Source organism: Marmota monax, unplaced genomic scaffold, assembly GCF_021218885.2.
Source record: "Marmota monax isolate L192 unplaced genomic scaffold, Marmota_monax_Labrador192_F-V1.1 WCK01_AAM20220418_F8-fsc00021, whole genome shotgun sequence".
In the NCBI taxonomy this organism is placed as follows: domain Eukaryota; kingdom Metazoa; phylum Chordata; class Mammalia; order Rodentia; family Sciuridae; genus Marmota; species Marmota monax.
In genome coordinates this window covers 12,071,197-12,083,843 of record NW_026695228.1, presented here as the reverse complement: position 1 = coordinate 12,083,843, position 12,647 = coordinate 12,071,197, and the positions used below count along the sequence as shown (strand labels likewise).

The 12,647-nt window shown below is 40.2% G+C and overlaps 1 protein-coding gene across 3 annotated transcripts in view; it reads left to right on the top strand.

Moving 5' to 3' along the window:
- Positions 1-5,909: 5,909 nt before the first annotated feature.
- Scn10a (sodium voltage-gated channel alpha subunit 10) overlaps positions 5,910-12,647 on the top strand; it is a 90,678-nt gene continuing 83,940 nt past the window's right edge. For all 3 annotated transcript variants that reach the window (XM_046436929.2, XM_046436928.2, XM_046436926.2), the window contains exons 1-3: positions 5,910-6,179; positions 8,007-8,134; positions 11,048-11,128. In XM_046436929.2, coding sequence (XP_046292885.1) covers positions 5,910-6,179; positions 8,007-8,134; positions 11,048-11,128 — 479 coding nt within the window. The remainder of the gene's footprint in view (positions 6,180-8,006; positions 8,135-11,047; positions 11,129-12,647) is intronic.

The following is a 12,647-nucleotide window of genomic DNA, read 5'->3' as shown; positions in this document are numbered from 1 at the left end:
GTTAGTAAATGGGATGGCACCAAATTAAAAAGCTTCTGCACAGCAAAGGAAACAATTAGCAATGTGAAGAAAGAACCTACAGAATGGGAGAGAAATCTTTTCTAGCTTTTCCTCTGATAGAGGATTAATATCCAGAACATATAAATAACTCAAAAAAAAACTTTACACCAAAAAATCAAATAATCCAATTAATAAATGAACACAAGTTAAACAGACATTTCTCAAAAGAAGAAACCCAAATGACCAATAAATTTATGAAAAAAATGTTCAACATAATTAGCAATTAGGGACATGAAAATCAAAACTATACTGAGATTTCATCTTAACCCCAGTCAGAATGCCAGTCATCAAGAATACAAGCAATAATAAATACTGGAGAGGATATGGAGGAAAAGGAACACTTTTACAATGGTGGGATTGTAAATTAGTACAACCACTATAGAAATCAGTATGGAGAGTACTTAACAGACTAGGAACAGAACCCCCATATGACCTAGCTATACTACTCCTCAGAATTTATCCTAAAAAATTAAAGTCAGCATACTATAGTGACAAGTACATACCCCTGTTTATAGCAACACAATTTACTACAGCCAATCTGTAAACCAGCCTACCATCAATAGTTGAGTGGGTAAAGAAAATGTGGTCTATATAGACAACAGAGTTTTATTCAGTCATAAAGAAGAATAAAATATGTCATTTGCAGGAACATGGATGGAACTTTAGAACATTATGAAATAAAGTAAAATAAATCAAACTCAGAAAGTAAGATTTTTTAAAAAAAGAATAGATGTAACTTCTTAAAAGCATACCATTACATGATAAAAAGGACAATCAAAAGTGTTAACATCTTTCATAGTTTTTAGCAAGTGCATTTTAATGGGAAGGATTTTCATCAACATTGTTTTTTCCCACAGAACACTTGTTCATAGCACACTACATTTCTGGAAAGCAAATTGGAGGAAATGCAGGGGTAGAACTACTCTAAGAGCTATGAGCCAAAATCCTTATGAGTGATCACTTAGCATGAGTAAAGAGGGCTGAGGAATTCCTACAGGTCTGGGTCTGGCCCCTGAGAGCTGGAGCAGAGAGAGTCCCCTTTACAAAGAAAGAACTGGCCCTGTAGCTAATCTGCCCTACCCAGGACTCAGGTTATTTTTAATGAGCCTTAACCTTCCCCAGGTCTTTAGAGGAAGTCAATCTTTTTTCTTAAATTCCTTCTCCCACTTGATATTGAGAAGGCAAAAGAAATAGAATAGTCCTGTTGGTTGATCTTTCCTAATTGTAAAGTCTTGAGGAAAGTACTGGGCCCTTGTACCTATAACACATCTCTATAACATCCCACCTGTGAGCACAGTCTCACCACTACTCTCAGAATAGCCTTGACCTTGACCAGAGAAATTTATGGTGGCCCAGTAGAGTTATGGACACTTGGCATCAAGTCAGCCTCAGGGCTGAGACCACTTTAACTTCAATGAAGTCCCTGCTCTAGCACCTGAACTTCTGGTTTGATCCTGTTTTTAATCCTTAGCACTGCATTTCTGTATCACCGAGAAAGGTCCTACATTGTTCCTCTGTAACAAAGGCCTGGGACTCAAATTTTGTCCCACAAGTAGTTCTTCTTGCCTAAGACAAGGAAGATAAAGTAGTTCTTGTCACTCAAAAGGAAAGAATTAAAGACACTTATGGGATCCAATTAAGTCTACAATGTTTGAATGACCGCTGCATGAATATGCCTTGTTCATCAACACATGGACATGCAGCACATAGACCTTTAGGAGAGACAGAATTGAAAGACAGATGTTCAGTCCTATAATGTAAGTTGATTTTTGAAGAATTCCCCAAGTGGAAAACCAGGCACAAGTGGGCAGGAAGAGAGGGAGAAAGGGAGGAAAAATTTCCAGGCTAAAATCTTGAAAGGCATTAAGGAAGAGAAAAAGTGTCAGAGGAATGGGGTCTTGTCTCAGGACCACAGAACATGGAAGGACCAGCAACAGCAAACAGGGTTTCCCAGTGTGGGTACTGGATACAAGATCTTCTTCTAAGACTGGCTCAGCTGGTAGAATCTTCATCATAGGGGACTGATCTACAGCTGTCTCTAGATCTGGTGGAAGCAAACAGAGTCTTCATTATAGAGGTGTTAGAGTCAAGTGCTACCTCTGCCACCCTCTACTTGACTTTGAGGGATGCTATATAATATTTTTAAGAAAATGGATTTTAAAAATCATTTCTTTTATTCTGTACATTCTTATGATTGCATCTGTGATTTTGCTGCACTTTTCCAAAGGAAATATTCTTTAGTTGTTTTTTTTTTCAACTTATGAGTTTTGGAATTACAGCTTCTCATTCTAGAAATATCCATTGATGCCAACAAATTCTAAATGCTGAGCATTGGGCTAGGCTCTAGGGAATCAATGCTAAACAGAATAGATGTGTTCCCAGCTCTCACTGAGCTTACAATTTAGTAGGAGAAATCAAAAAGCAATCAGAAATTTCAAATCTGAGATTTCCTGAGAAAGGGAAGAAAGCTATGGAAGCATGAAATGGGAATCCTAACACAGACTTCGTATAGGGCGCAGGAAGTTGTTTCAGACCCAAAAGTTAAAGAATGAGAAAGGGTTTTCCTGAAAAGCAAAGTGGTAGGATAATTTCAGGGAGGAGCAACGGAACCTGGAAAGGCCTCAAGATGACAAAGAATGAGGTTTGCACTTCAGAAATATTTGCTTACAGTTAAAGAATGTGTCAGAAAGAGCTAAAGAGGAAGCAAGAAGACAAATAGGCAGCCATGAGAACGTCAGGGGCGGGGCCAGTGTGTGACGGAGAGGTTGGAGACACATGGAGAGCAGATCCTGAGGAGCAATAATTAACAGCACTGCTATCTTATTGTAGATGGAAATTAAATGAAAAGGACATTATGGTGATACCCAGTCTGTGGGCAGGCTATGTGGGGCCATTCACAAAGAGAGAGAGCCATAGAGGAGAGGAAGGTACTAGAAAGGGATGTGGAGATGACAATGAGTTTGAGGCAGGCTGAATTTTGAGGTGCCCATGAGATACTTAAGTGGAGATGCCAAATGAGGGCATGGTCCCCAAGGACTCATGAGAGGCCAAGATAAAGACTCAGGACTCATCTGTATATGAATGAGAATGGACAACGCTAGAATGGAGGAGATGTCCCTCAGGAGATTGTGTCAGAGTTTAAGTACTGGTTCTACCACTTAGTAATGCATCCTTGGAAAATTTAACATTGCCGCTCTGGTTTATCATTTATATATTGAAAATAATATCTCCTAGGGTACAGTGATGTTTAACGTGATGAAGAGTGTAAATTACTTCATCCAGAGTCTGGAACATAATGGAATCTCAGTAAATGCTAAGCCATTATCAGTGATGTTGATGTTGTTCCTGTTGCTGTTATTGAAACACAATAAGAGCCTAACATAGAACCCAAAGAAGCACAGCAGGAGAAGCTGAGGAAGAGGAAATTGCGAAGGTGCAGACAGAAAGTAAGAAAACCAAGAGAATGTCATAGCAGCCAAGGCAAGAGAGTATTTCAAGAAGATAGTGGTTTAAAATAGCCAGTGGGACCATCAAGATAAGAATCAAGAAGGGTCCCCTGAATTGAGCTCCCCAAAGTTCTCTGATGTCCTTGCAAGGAAATATTTTAGTGTGGTGGGGGCAGAGCCAAGTTGCAGACTGGTGAGAGGGAAGAATAGAATTTCATTGGATTAGAGAAAAGGGAATGACCCTGAAGACCTTAAAAGAGCGTACTACAGGGATACTGCTACATCGATGTTCATAGCAGCACAATTCACAATTGCTAGACTGTGGAACCAACCCAGATGCCCTTCAATAGATGAATGGATAAAAAAAATGTGGCATTTATACACCATGGAGTATTACGCAGCACTAAAAAATGACAAAATCATAGAATTTGCAGGGAAATGGATGGCACTAGAGCAGATTATGCTTAGTGAAGCTAGCCAATCCCTAAAAAACAAATACCAAATGTCTTCTTTGATATAATGAGAGCAACTAAGAACAGAGCAGGGAGGAAGAGCAGGAAGAAAAGATTAACATTAAACAGATACATGAGGTGGGATGGAAAGGGAGAGAAAAGGGAAATTGCATGGTAATGGAGGGAGACCCTCATTGTTATACAAAATTACATATAAGAGGTTGTGAGGGGAATGGGAAAATAAACAAGGAGAGATATGAATTACAGTGGATGGGGTAGAGAGAGAAGATGGGAGGGGAGGGAGGGGGGATGGTAGAGGATAGGAAAGGTAGCAGAATACAACAGTTACTAATAGGGCATTATGTAAAAATGTGGATGTGTAACCGATGTGATTCTGCAATCTGTATTTGGGGTAAAATTGGGAGTTCATAACCAACTTGAATCTAATGTATGAAATATGATATGTCAAGAGCTTTATAATGTTTTGAACAACCAATAAAAAAATTTAAAAAAAAAGAGAAAAGGGAATGAAGGGAAGGGAGGGGGATGGGAATAGGAAAGACAGTAGAATGAATCAGACATAACTTTCCTATGTTCATCTATGAATACACAGCCAGGGTAACTCCACATCATGTACAACCACAAGAATGGGAAGTTATACTCTATGTATGTATAATATGTCAAAACACATTTTACAGTCATATATATCTAAAAGAACAGATTAAAAAGAAAAGAAAGAAAGAAACCAAGCTGCAAGGCCTTCAGGGTGTGTAGGAATTATGAAATCCAGCAGATAATAGGAACAGGGAGAAGGAAAGATCTAGATGGACTGTGCCTCAAATGGATATTCTTAAAATTGTAAAAGAGTTAAGTATCTCAAAATGCTGATAGGAAGGAGCCCTGAGACAAGAAGAGAAACAAAAATGAAATGTTAAAGGAATAAGATTCTAAGTCAAAGGAAAGAATTGATCTGAGCCACGGATGATAGGGTGTATAAAGGTAAGCTGAGGTTTGGTGGTATAAAGTGGACACAGTCTCTTTTTCTCCTTTAACTAGGAAACATGGTCATTGGCTTATAGCGAGAAGAGACGCAGACAGGGGTGGGTTTGTGGCTCAGTGGTAGTTCACTTGCCTAGCATTCATGAGTCCCTGGGTTCCATCCCCAGCACTAAGAGAGAAAGAGAGACAGAGAGAGAGAGAGGAGTCAGGAACGATGGAGTGTACTTGCAATCTCAGTCTAGAAGAAACTGCTGACTAGGGAAAATATGATTCCTAGATTACACTGATGTTCCCCAGTATCCCTCAGCTGTCCAAGGTTCAAAGAAACCTGAATTAGACTGCCCTAGATGGACCTGGGATTGGGATTTAGGATAAGAATGAGGGCATAGCTAACAATGGCACACCTCAGATCTCATCTGGTTATGAAGAAAATTGTTGAGCCATGAACAAAGGAAACCAGGAAATCCTAATGAAGTTCAAAGGAAGGAATACTGAAAATGTCAATAAATCAAATATTGTGTTCAGAAAGAAGGATGAGACTTAAGATAAAGTCGATCATGAACCCAAGTGTTTGACGAATGTAGGGGAGTGCCTGGAACTCTTCAGTCCTAGAAATGAGCAAAGAGGGCAAAATGGCTAAAGCTGGGGCAGGGGTATGCGTTTCAGGCTGGTGAAGAAGAAATGACTTAGTGCTTGGGGAGACAAGACCTGAGGTACCTGGAATAGGATGAATAAACAGTCTCCCATAAACATATGAGCACTGCAGGGGATGGGTTCCTGGGAGGAGCCTACTGTGAGTTAAGGGAGCAGGTGAAGAAGAGGGTGGGGAAGATGTTCTATCCATCAAGGCATGATGGATGGGAGGGAAAGGGTGAGTGAGCAAGCTGTCACCTTTCTGTGCTTATTTTTACTCTCATAAGAGTTTACATTCTTCCTGAAGAAGAATGAAAAAATGGAATTCCCCTTGGGGTCCCTGGAAACGACCAACTTCCGTCGGTTCACTCCAGAGTCACTGGCGGAGATTGAGAAGCGAATTGCTGCCCATCAGGCAGAAAAGAAAGTCAAAGATAAGCCTAGAGAGAAGAAGGACCAAGAAGAGAAGCCACGGCCCCAGCTGGACTTGAAAGCCTGCAACCAGCTGCCCAAGTTCTATGGTGAGCTCCCAGCAGAACTGGTCGGGGAGCCCCTGGAGGATCTAGACCCCTTCTACAGCACACACCGGGTAAGAGCTACGAGTAGGAATGTCTGCCCTCAGCTCTTGGAGAGGAAGTCTCAGTTCCACCCAGCCCAGGGAGTCTTCCTGAACCCTGGGTGATATGATAGTCTGCTAAAAGATTCAGTCCGTGGAAGATATAGCTAACTCACTACCTTGATGGTTTCTTTGAATCTTTATGAAATTTATGATAAGAGCTAATTAAACCCAAATCCTCAAAAAGCACACAACTGCTGCAGAACTTGCAGGAAAAGTTGGCAGCTTCTTGGGTGAGCTCTGGCATAGGCCCCCAGAGGTGTTGGCCTTCTTTGCAGGTGGAGGACAGAGATCTTGAGGTTGGGAGAGGGGACGTGGGAAAGGAGAACAAAAAATAGAATGATTTGAGCCAGTGATTCTCCAAGTATGATCTTGGAAACCCTAGAGACTTCCAAACTCATTCAGTGGATATGTGAAATCGAAACTCTTTTGTAGTAATACTTCTATATCGTTTGTCCTTTTTGTGCATGTTCTTTCGAGCATACAGGGTAAACATGGAAGCTGTTGTTGGGGAAGAACATCATCACTCGAACAGCTACTGGAATGTATGTGTGTCTGTACATTCCTGTGTTTGAAAATTTCCTACGTTTTTCATTTTTAATATGATATATATACACATACATAAACATACGTACATACATATTGTAGTATATGCTTACATACTAGTAAGATTTTCTTTGCTTCAACAAAATATCCAAGAAAATCAACTTAGAAAGGAGGAAAGGTTTATTTTGGCTCATGGTCTCAGAGGTTTCAGTCCATGGCCACTTGGCCCATTACTCTGGGTCTACGGTGAGGTAGACCATCATGGAGGAAATTCATGGTAGAAGAAAAGTGCTCACCTCATGGTAGCCAAGAAGCAAAACTGAGAGAGAGAGGAAGGGGCTGGGATCCCAATATCCCCTTCAAGGGCACATCACTGGTGACCTAACTTCCTCTCACTTAGTTCTCCCTCTTAAATATCCAACCACTTCCCAATAGTGCTACAGGCTGATGACCAAGACTTCAATATGTGTCCTCTGAGGGACATCTAAGGTCCAAACCATAATGACACACATATACACACGCACATTTGGGTATAATAAAAAATTATAAACATAAACAAAAACTCTAGAGTTCTCAACACTTTGGGGAAATAATGATTTTTTAAAATCAAGAAGTTTGAGAACTGCTAGTCTGAACAAGAGTGCTCTGAGACAGTTACATCACCTGTACCATACTGTAGGTGCTCTACACAGTCAAGAAAATGGTGAGTACATGTTTGGTAGTCACAAAGGTCAGTAATCAGTTATCTCAATATGGTCTGTAGAGAAAATAAAAAGGCACCGGAATATCTTTCTCTCTCCTCTCCCTTGCCAAGAGCCTACACTCTCCTAAATGCTTAAAGGAAGGAATCAGGAGAGAGTTTAGGAGGAAGAGACGACAACAGAAGGAGCATCACAGGACCAGGAATGGTCCTCAAATCAGAAGCAGAATTAAATGCAACCAGAACTCCACAATGATGTTGCTAAAATCTTCCCCTGGGCAAGGCGTGTCTTACCAGCCCCCAGACAGCTGTCTGTCCATCAGGCACTCTCCGTGAGCCACAAAACAGAACTTTTTCTGGGAGAGTGAGGATATGGCTTTGAGTCCATGATCCTCCTAACTCTCTGCACCTCCCTCCGGCTATCAGTGACTTGTGGCTCCCAGGCCCCTTCTTGCTCACATGCCTGACCCAACACAACTCATGCTCAAAAAACATGGCTGTGTCAGGATTTCTGCTTCTCACTGGAGATCCACCTCTGCTCTGTTTTGTTTTAGACATTTATGGTGCTGAACAAAGGCAGGACCATTTCCCGATTTAGTGCCACTCGAGCCCTTTGGATATTCAGCCCCTTCAACCTGATCAGAAGAACGGCCATCAAAATGTCTGTCCACTCATATCCTTTGCACGGTTGCTTCTTCTGTTTGTTAGAATCTGGTTCTGTCCAGTACCTTCTTTAGAGGTTAAAAGTAGAGCTTCCTAAACTAGAATCCTGAGACAATGAGGAGATTAAATTAATAAAGTTATTTGTGGCTTTAATATGCCCAATATCCCAAAACAGTTCCAAGATTGTCTCAATGGGACCTCATTGGACATGAGGCACTGCCGATATTACAGGTCACTCCAAAACTACTAGCAGGTTACAATATCTGTAGTCTGAGTTTCCTGCCATGGGGGAAAATGATGACTAGGGATTCATTGGTCAAACGTCTATATTACATGAGTTGCTTTAGGTAGCAGCAGAAGCCGTCTTTAGTTTTGTTTTTTGTTTTGTTTTATTTTGTTTTCAAGGCAAGCCAAGCTAGTAGACAAAAGAGACTTTGGCTTGGCTTCCAAAGATCTTCCCTGGTGACTGTCCAAATTGGAAATTCCCAATGACTAATTCAGCCCTGACTTCCAGAAAGTTGATATGCAAGAGCAGCCTTGCCTGGCAGATGGTGGCCAGCTGCTTCTTAGGAAACTCCAGTACAAAGGAGCTCCCACCTCACCCCACCCTCTGCCATGGGGGGACAGCTTGTGGGATCTCTGCACAGTTCTCACTGAGTAAGCATCTCATAGAATCATCTGCACACTCAACAAGAAACTGCACTGCTTGATGAAGGTGCATTCCATTTTCTGTTTTCATGTTTTATCTTTATGGTTAACCTGTAGAAGTTATATTTTCTGAATTGAATATTGGATTTCCAGATTCTTCAAAAGCAAAGCTCTCTTTTCCTAAATACTTTCTAAATGTCAACGCTGTCCTAGGTACAGAAGTCTTGGAACCTGAGATTAGCATCCTCATTTTACAGATAATGAAACAGAGGTATTTAGTAAATTGCTCAAGGTCTCACAGATAGTTATGAGGTCCAGCCTCCATTCTTCTTAGGGTAGTACCTACAGTGAGGAAGTAGGTAGTTAATGGATATAAATTAGAGTAATTATTCTCTCAGTGTGTCGTCTCTACTTGGGCAGTTGTTGCTTTAAAAACATGTATATCTACATATATATCTACACAGAAATTACAAACAGAGAAATAACACATACATAAACTCCTCTTCGTGGATTTTGGTTGAATTACATCTAGGTAAGTAAGAAACAGCTAATTGGAAATAAGATCCCTTTAAAGAACCAAGTGACCGGTAAATATTCTTTTCATCTTGAGATTTGAGAAGTAAATAATTCCTCAGTGGAGTCACAAGCTACATAGGACACCTGTTGAGGGGTCTCTTCCTCACAAAAGTCTATGTTATAGAGCAGTTATATATTTGAATCTCATCAATTTGGTGACTGTAGCCCCAAAAGATATTCCTCAAGGTGTGGAATCCCCAGGGTCTATAATTAATATTTCACTCAAAATTACAATTCCAAATACACGTTCTGTGAATATTTTCATTTGTAATCTTATGCACAAAATATATAACATTTTAAAGGTTTTATAGAAGTAGAGATATGATTTTAATTTAAACCCGGGTTAACGTTTCCCCCTCTGTGGACATATTTCTTAATTTAATTGTAAATCAGCAAGAAAATGTGGTTTAATTAATAGAATTTCCCTGTTCAAAATAGATGTGTTCCTAAGTAACTATAAAACAAGGGTCACTAAAGGCACTTACAAAAAACTAAAGCCAATTTAAATATTTCTGCTCAAATTGAAATGATGAAAGATGAGTAATGCTCTCTCTCTCTCTCTCTCTCTCTCTCTCTCTCTCTCTCTCTCTCTCTCTCTCCTGTCTTTGCTTTCCTGTAGGAAATCTTGTTAGGAGGCCACCTAGCTCTGAGGAATTGTCCAAATGGGAGAAAGTTGTCTTTGGATCCTCCCAGCCACACTTTCTTCCACGTTTACCCTCTTCCACTCACCTTCCTTTCAAAGTCTCCTTCCACTTCCAGAATACCTTTGCTTATTCCCTGCTCCTGGCATTTTCCTCTGTGGCAATGCATAGCTAATTCTATTCAGGATTTTCTTCCCAAGTGAGTAGGTCCCTTCCTGGTGCCTGACTCCTCCATCCCTACTTAGAAGTCTGTTTCCTCAATAAGACTGAACTCAGCTACATTAGGAAAATGGTCTGACTAATACAATCCCATAAAGGCTGGTACCCTTCCACTTATCTCCAACTTCCTAACTTCTCTTTGGCTTTTAGAATAAAAGAGACTTTTAGGTGGGTGAGGTAGCACACACCTTTAATCCCAGTAGCTTGGGAGGCTGAGATAGGAGGATTGTAAGTTCAAAGCCAGCCTCAGCAAAAGTGAAATGCTAAGCAACTCAGTGAGACCTTATCTCTAAATTAAAAAAAAATACAAAATAAGGCTGGGGATGTGACTCAGTGGTTAAGTACCCCTGAGTCCCTGGTAATCCCCTAATCCCCCACCAAAAAAAATAAAATAAAAGAGACTTTTGCTGGTTGGAATTTCAGGTCACCTTGTCTGGTGAAATGAAAGCCTCAGGGCCGAAGGACATTTTGGAAAAGGGACTCTATTTTCTTCTCTTTTTTTTTCTAAAGGGTCTGTTATAGACAGAGCTGAGCCCACATCTCCACACCATGGTTAACTGGCTGCAAGATCTCAGAAAATTTATTTAAGCTTTGAGACCAGTTTGCTCCGATCAAAAATATCAATAATAATATCCAGCCATAGATTGTTGTGTGCTGTTAGAAGTCAGTGGGCAGGGTTTTCAGCCCAGGCGAGGTATTCAGTAAATACGAGTGGTTATTATATGACAAGACCATGATGCTAATATTAGCTAAGAGTTATGAACTTGATCATTCAGCATCAAGATGATCCTAGATGACATCAAGGAGACAAGGTGACGCTCAGCTCTTCCTTAACATTGGCCTCTCAGGTGGTTCACTGTATTTATTACTGTCACCATTGTGGTCAATTGTGTGTGCATGACCCGAACTGATCTTCCAGAGAAAATCGAGTGAGTAGATTGACTATAATCATTGTGCTGTTTTCTCTCTTTGTCCTCTTGCTTTTTTAAATTTTTTTTTCTTGGTGGCTTTTTCCTTTCATTTGTCCTGCCATGGCTCCGTTGGGTAATGCTAAATTCTGTTATCTATTTGACTTTGTAATAATTAGACTTCTTCTTTGTGAAACAGACTGTGTTTCACATATAATCTTCAATTTCAAAAAAGTATAGATTCGTGGCTCTCAACCTTAGTTGCACATTGAAATTTCCCAGAAAGAGATTTTAAAATCCTGTTGCCCAGAGGGTCTGAATTCATCGGACCGGGTGCCCTGGGCAGAAGAGTCCTCTCCACGCCCTGCCAACACACACTCATTGCTAGGTGTGCACGTGAATGAAATTGAGGGAGGACCTACTCTGAAAGAGAGGCAGGAGTAAAGTTATAACAAAGTTAAAAACAAATGGAGGGGGGAAGATATTCACAAAATAACTCATGAATGTAGATGTTTAGGTTGTCATGACTCACATCCTTCAAATTGACCTTAATATTCCTGAGCTTATTCTGTCTCCATGGGTTAGCAGGCAAAGCCTCTGTAGTTTCAAAAGGAGTCCTTTCCCCAAACACCTGCACCACCACATCTGGGACAGAAGCCCCTACCTCAGTTTGTACCTTATGTTCCTTCAGGTATAACAACAGGATCTCTGCAAAGCTTTTTTTAAAATATTTTTTATTTGTTCTCTTTAGACATACATGATAGTAGTAGAGTATATTTGGACATACTCTACATACATGGAGTATAACTTCTCCTAATTAGGATCCCATTCTTGCAGTTGTACATGAAGTGGAGTTTCACTGGTCTTGTATTCATATAGGAACACAGGAAAGTTATGTCCAATTCATTCCACGGTCTTTTCTATTCCCATCCTCCCTCCCTTCCCTTCATTTCCCTTTATCTAATCCAATGAACTTTTATTCTCTCCCCCCTATTGTGTGTTAGCATCCACACATCAGAGAGAACATTCAGCCTTTGGTTTGGGGGGGATTGGCTTATTTCATTTAGCATGATAGTCTCCAGTTCCATCCATTTACTGACAAGTGCCATAATTTCATTCTTCTTTATGGCTGAGTAATAGTCTATTGTATATATGTACCACATTTTCTTTATCCGTTCATCTGTTGAAGGGCACCTAGGTTGGTTCCATAGCTTAGCTATTGTGAATTGAACTGCAAAGCTTTCTTTTTTCCCCAGCTTGTTTGTTTGTTTGGGTCTTTCTTTCTTTCTTTCTTTCTTTCTTTCTTTCTTTCTTTCTTTCCTTCATTCTTTTCTTTTTCTTTTTTTTTTTGCCAACCGTAGCAGTAATGCACCCCACAATAGAGAATGTATTCTATTTCTATTTATAGATTAACAGAGAAAAGATCTTGTGGTCACCTTGATTGATGCTGAAAAACCATTTGATAAAGTTCCATTTCCAGTTATGTTTTAAAAACTCTTAGAAAAAGTTGGAATAGAATGGAATCACCTTGGTCTGAGAG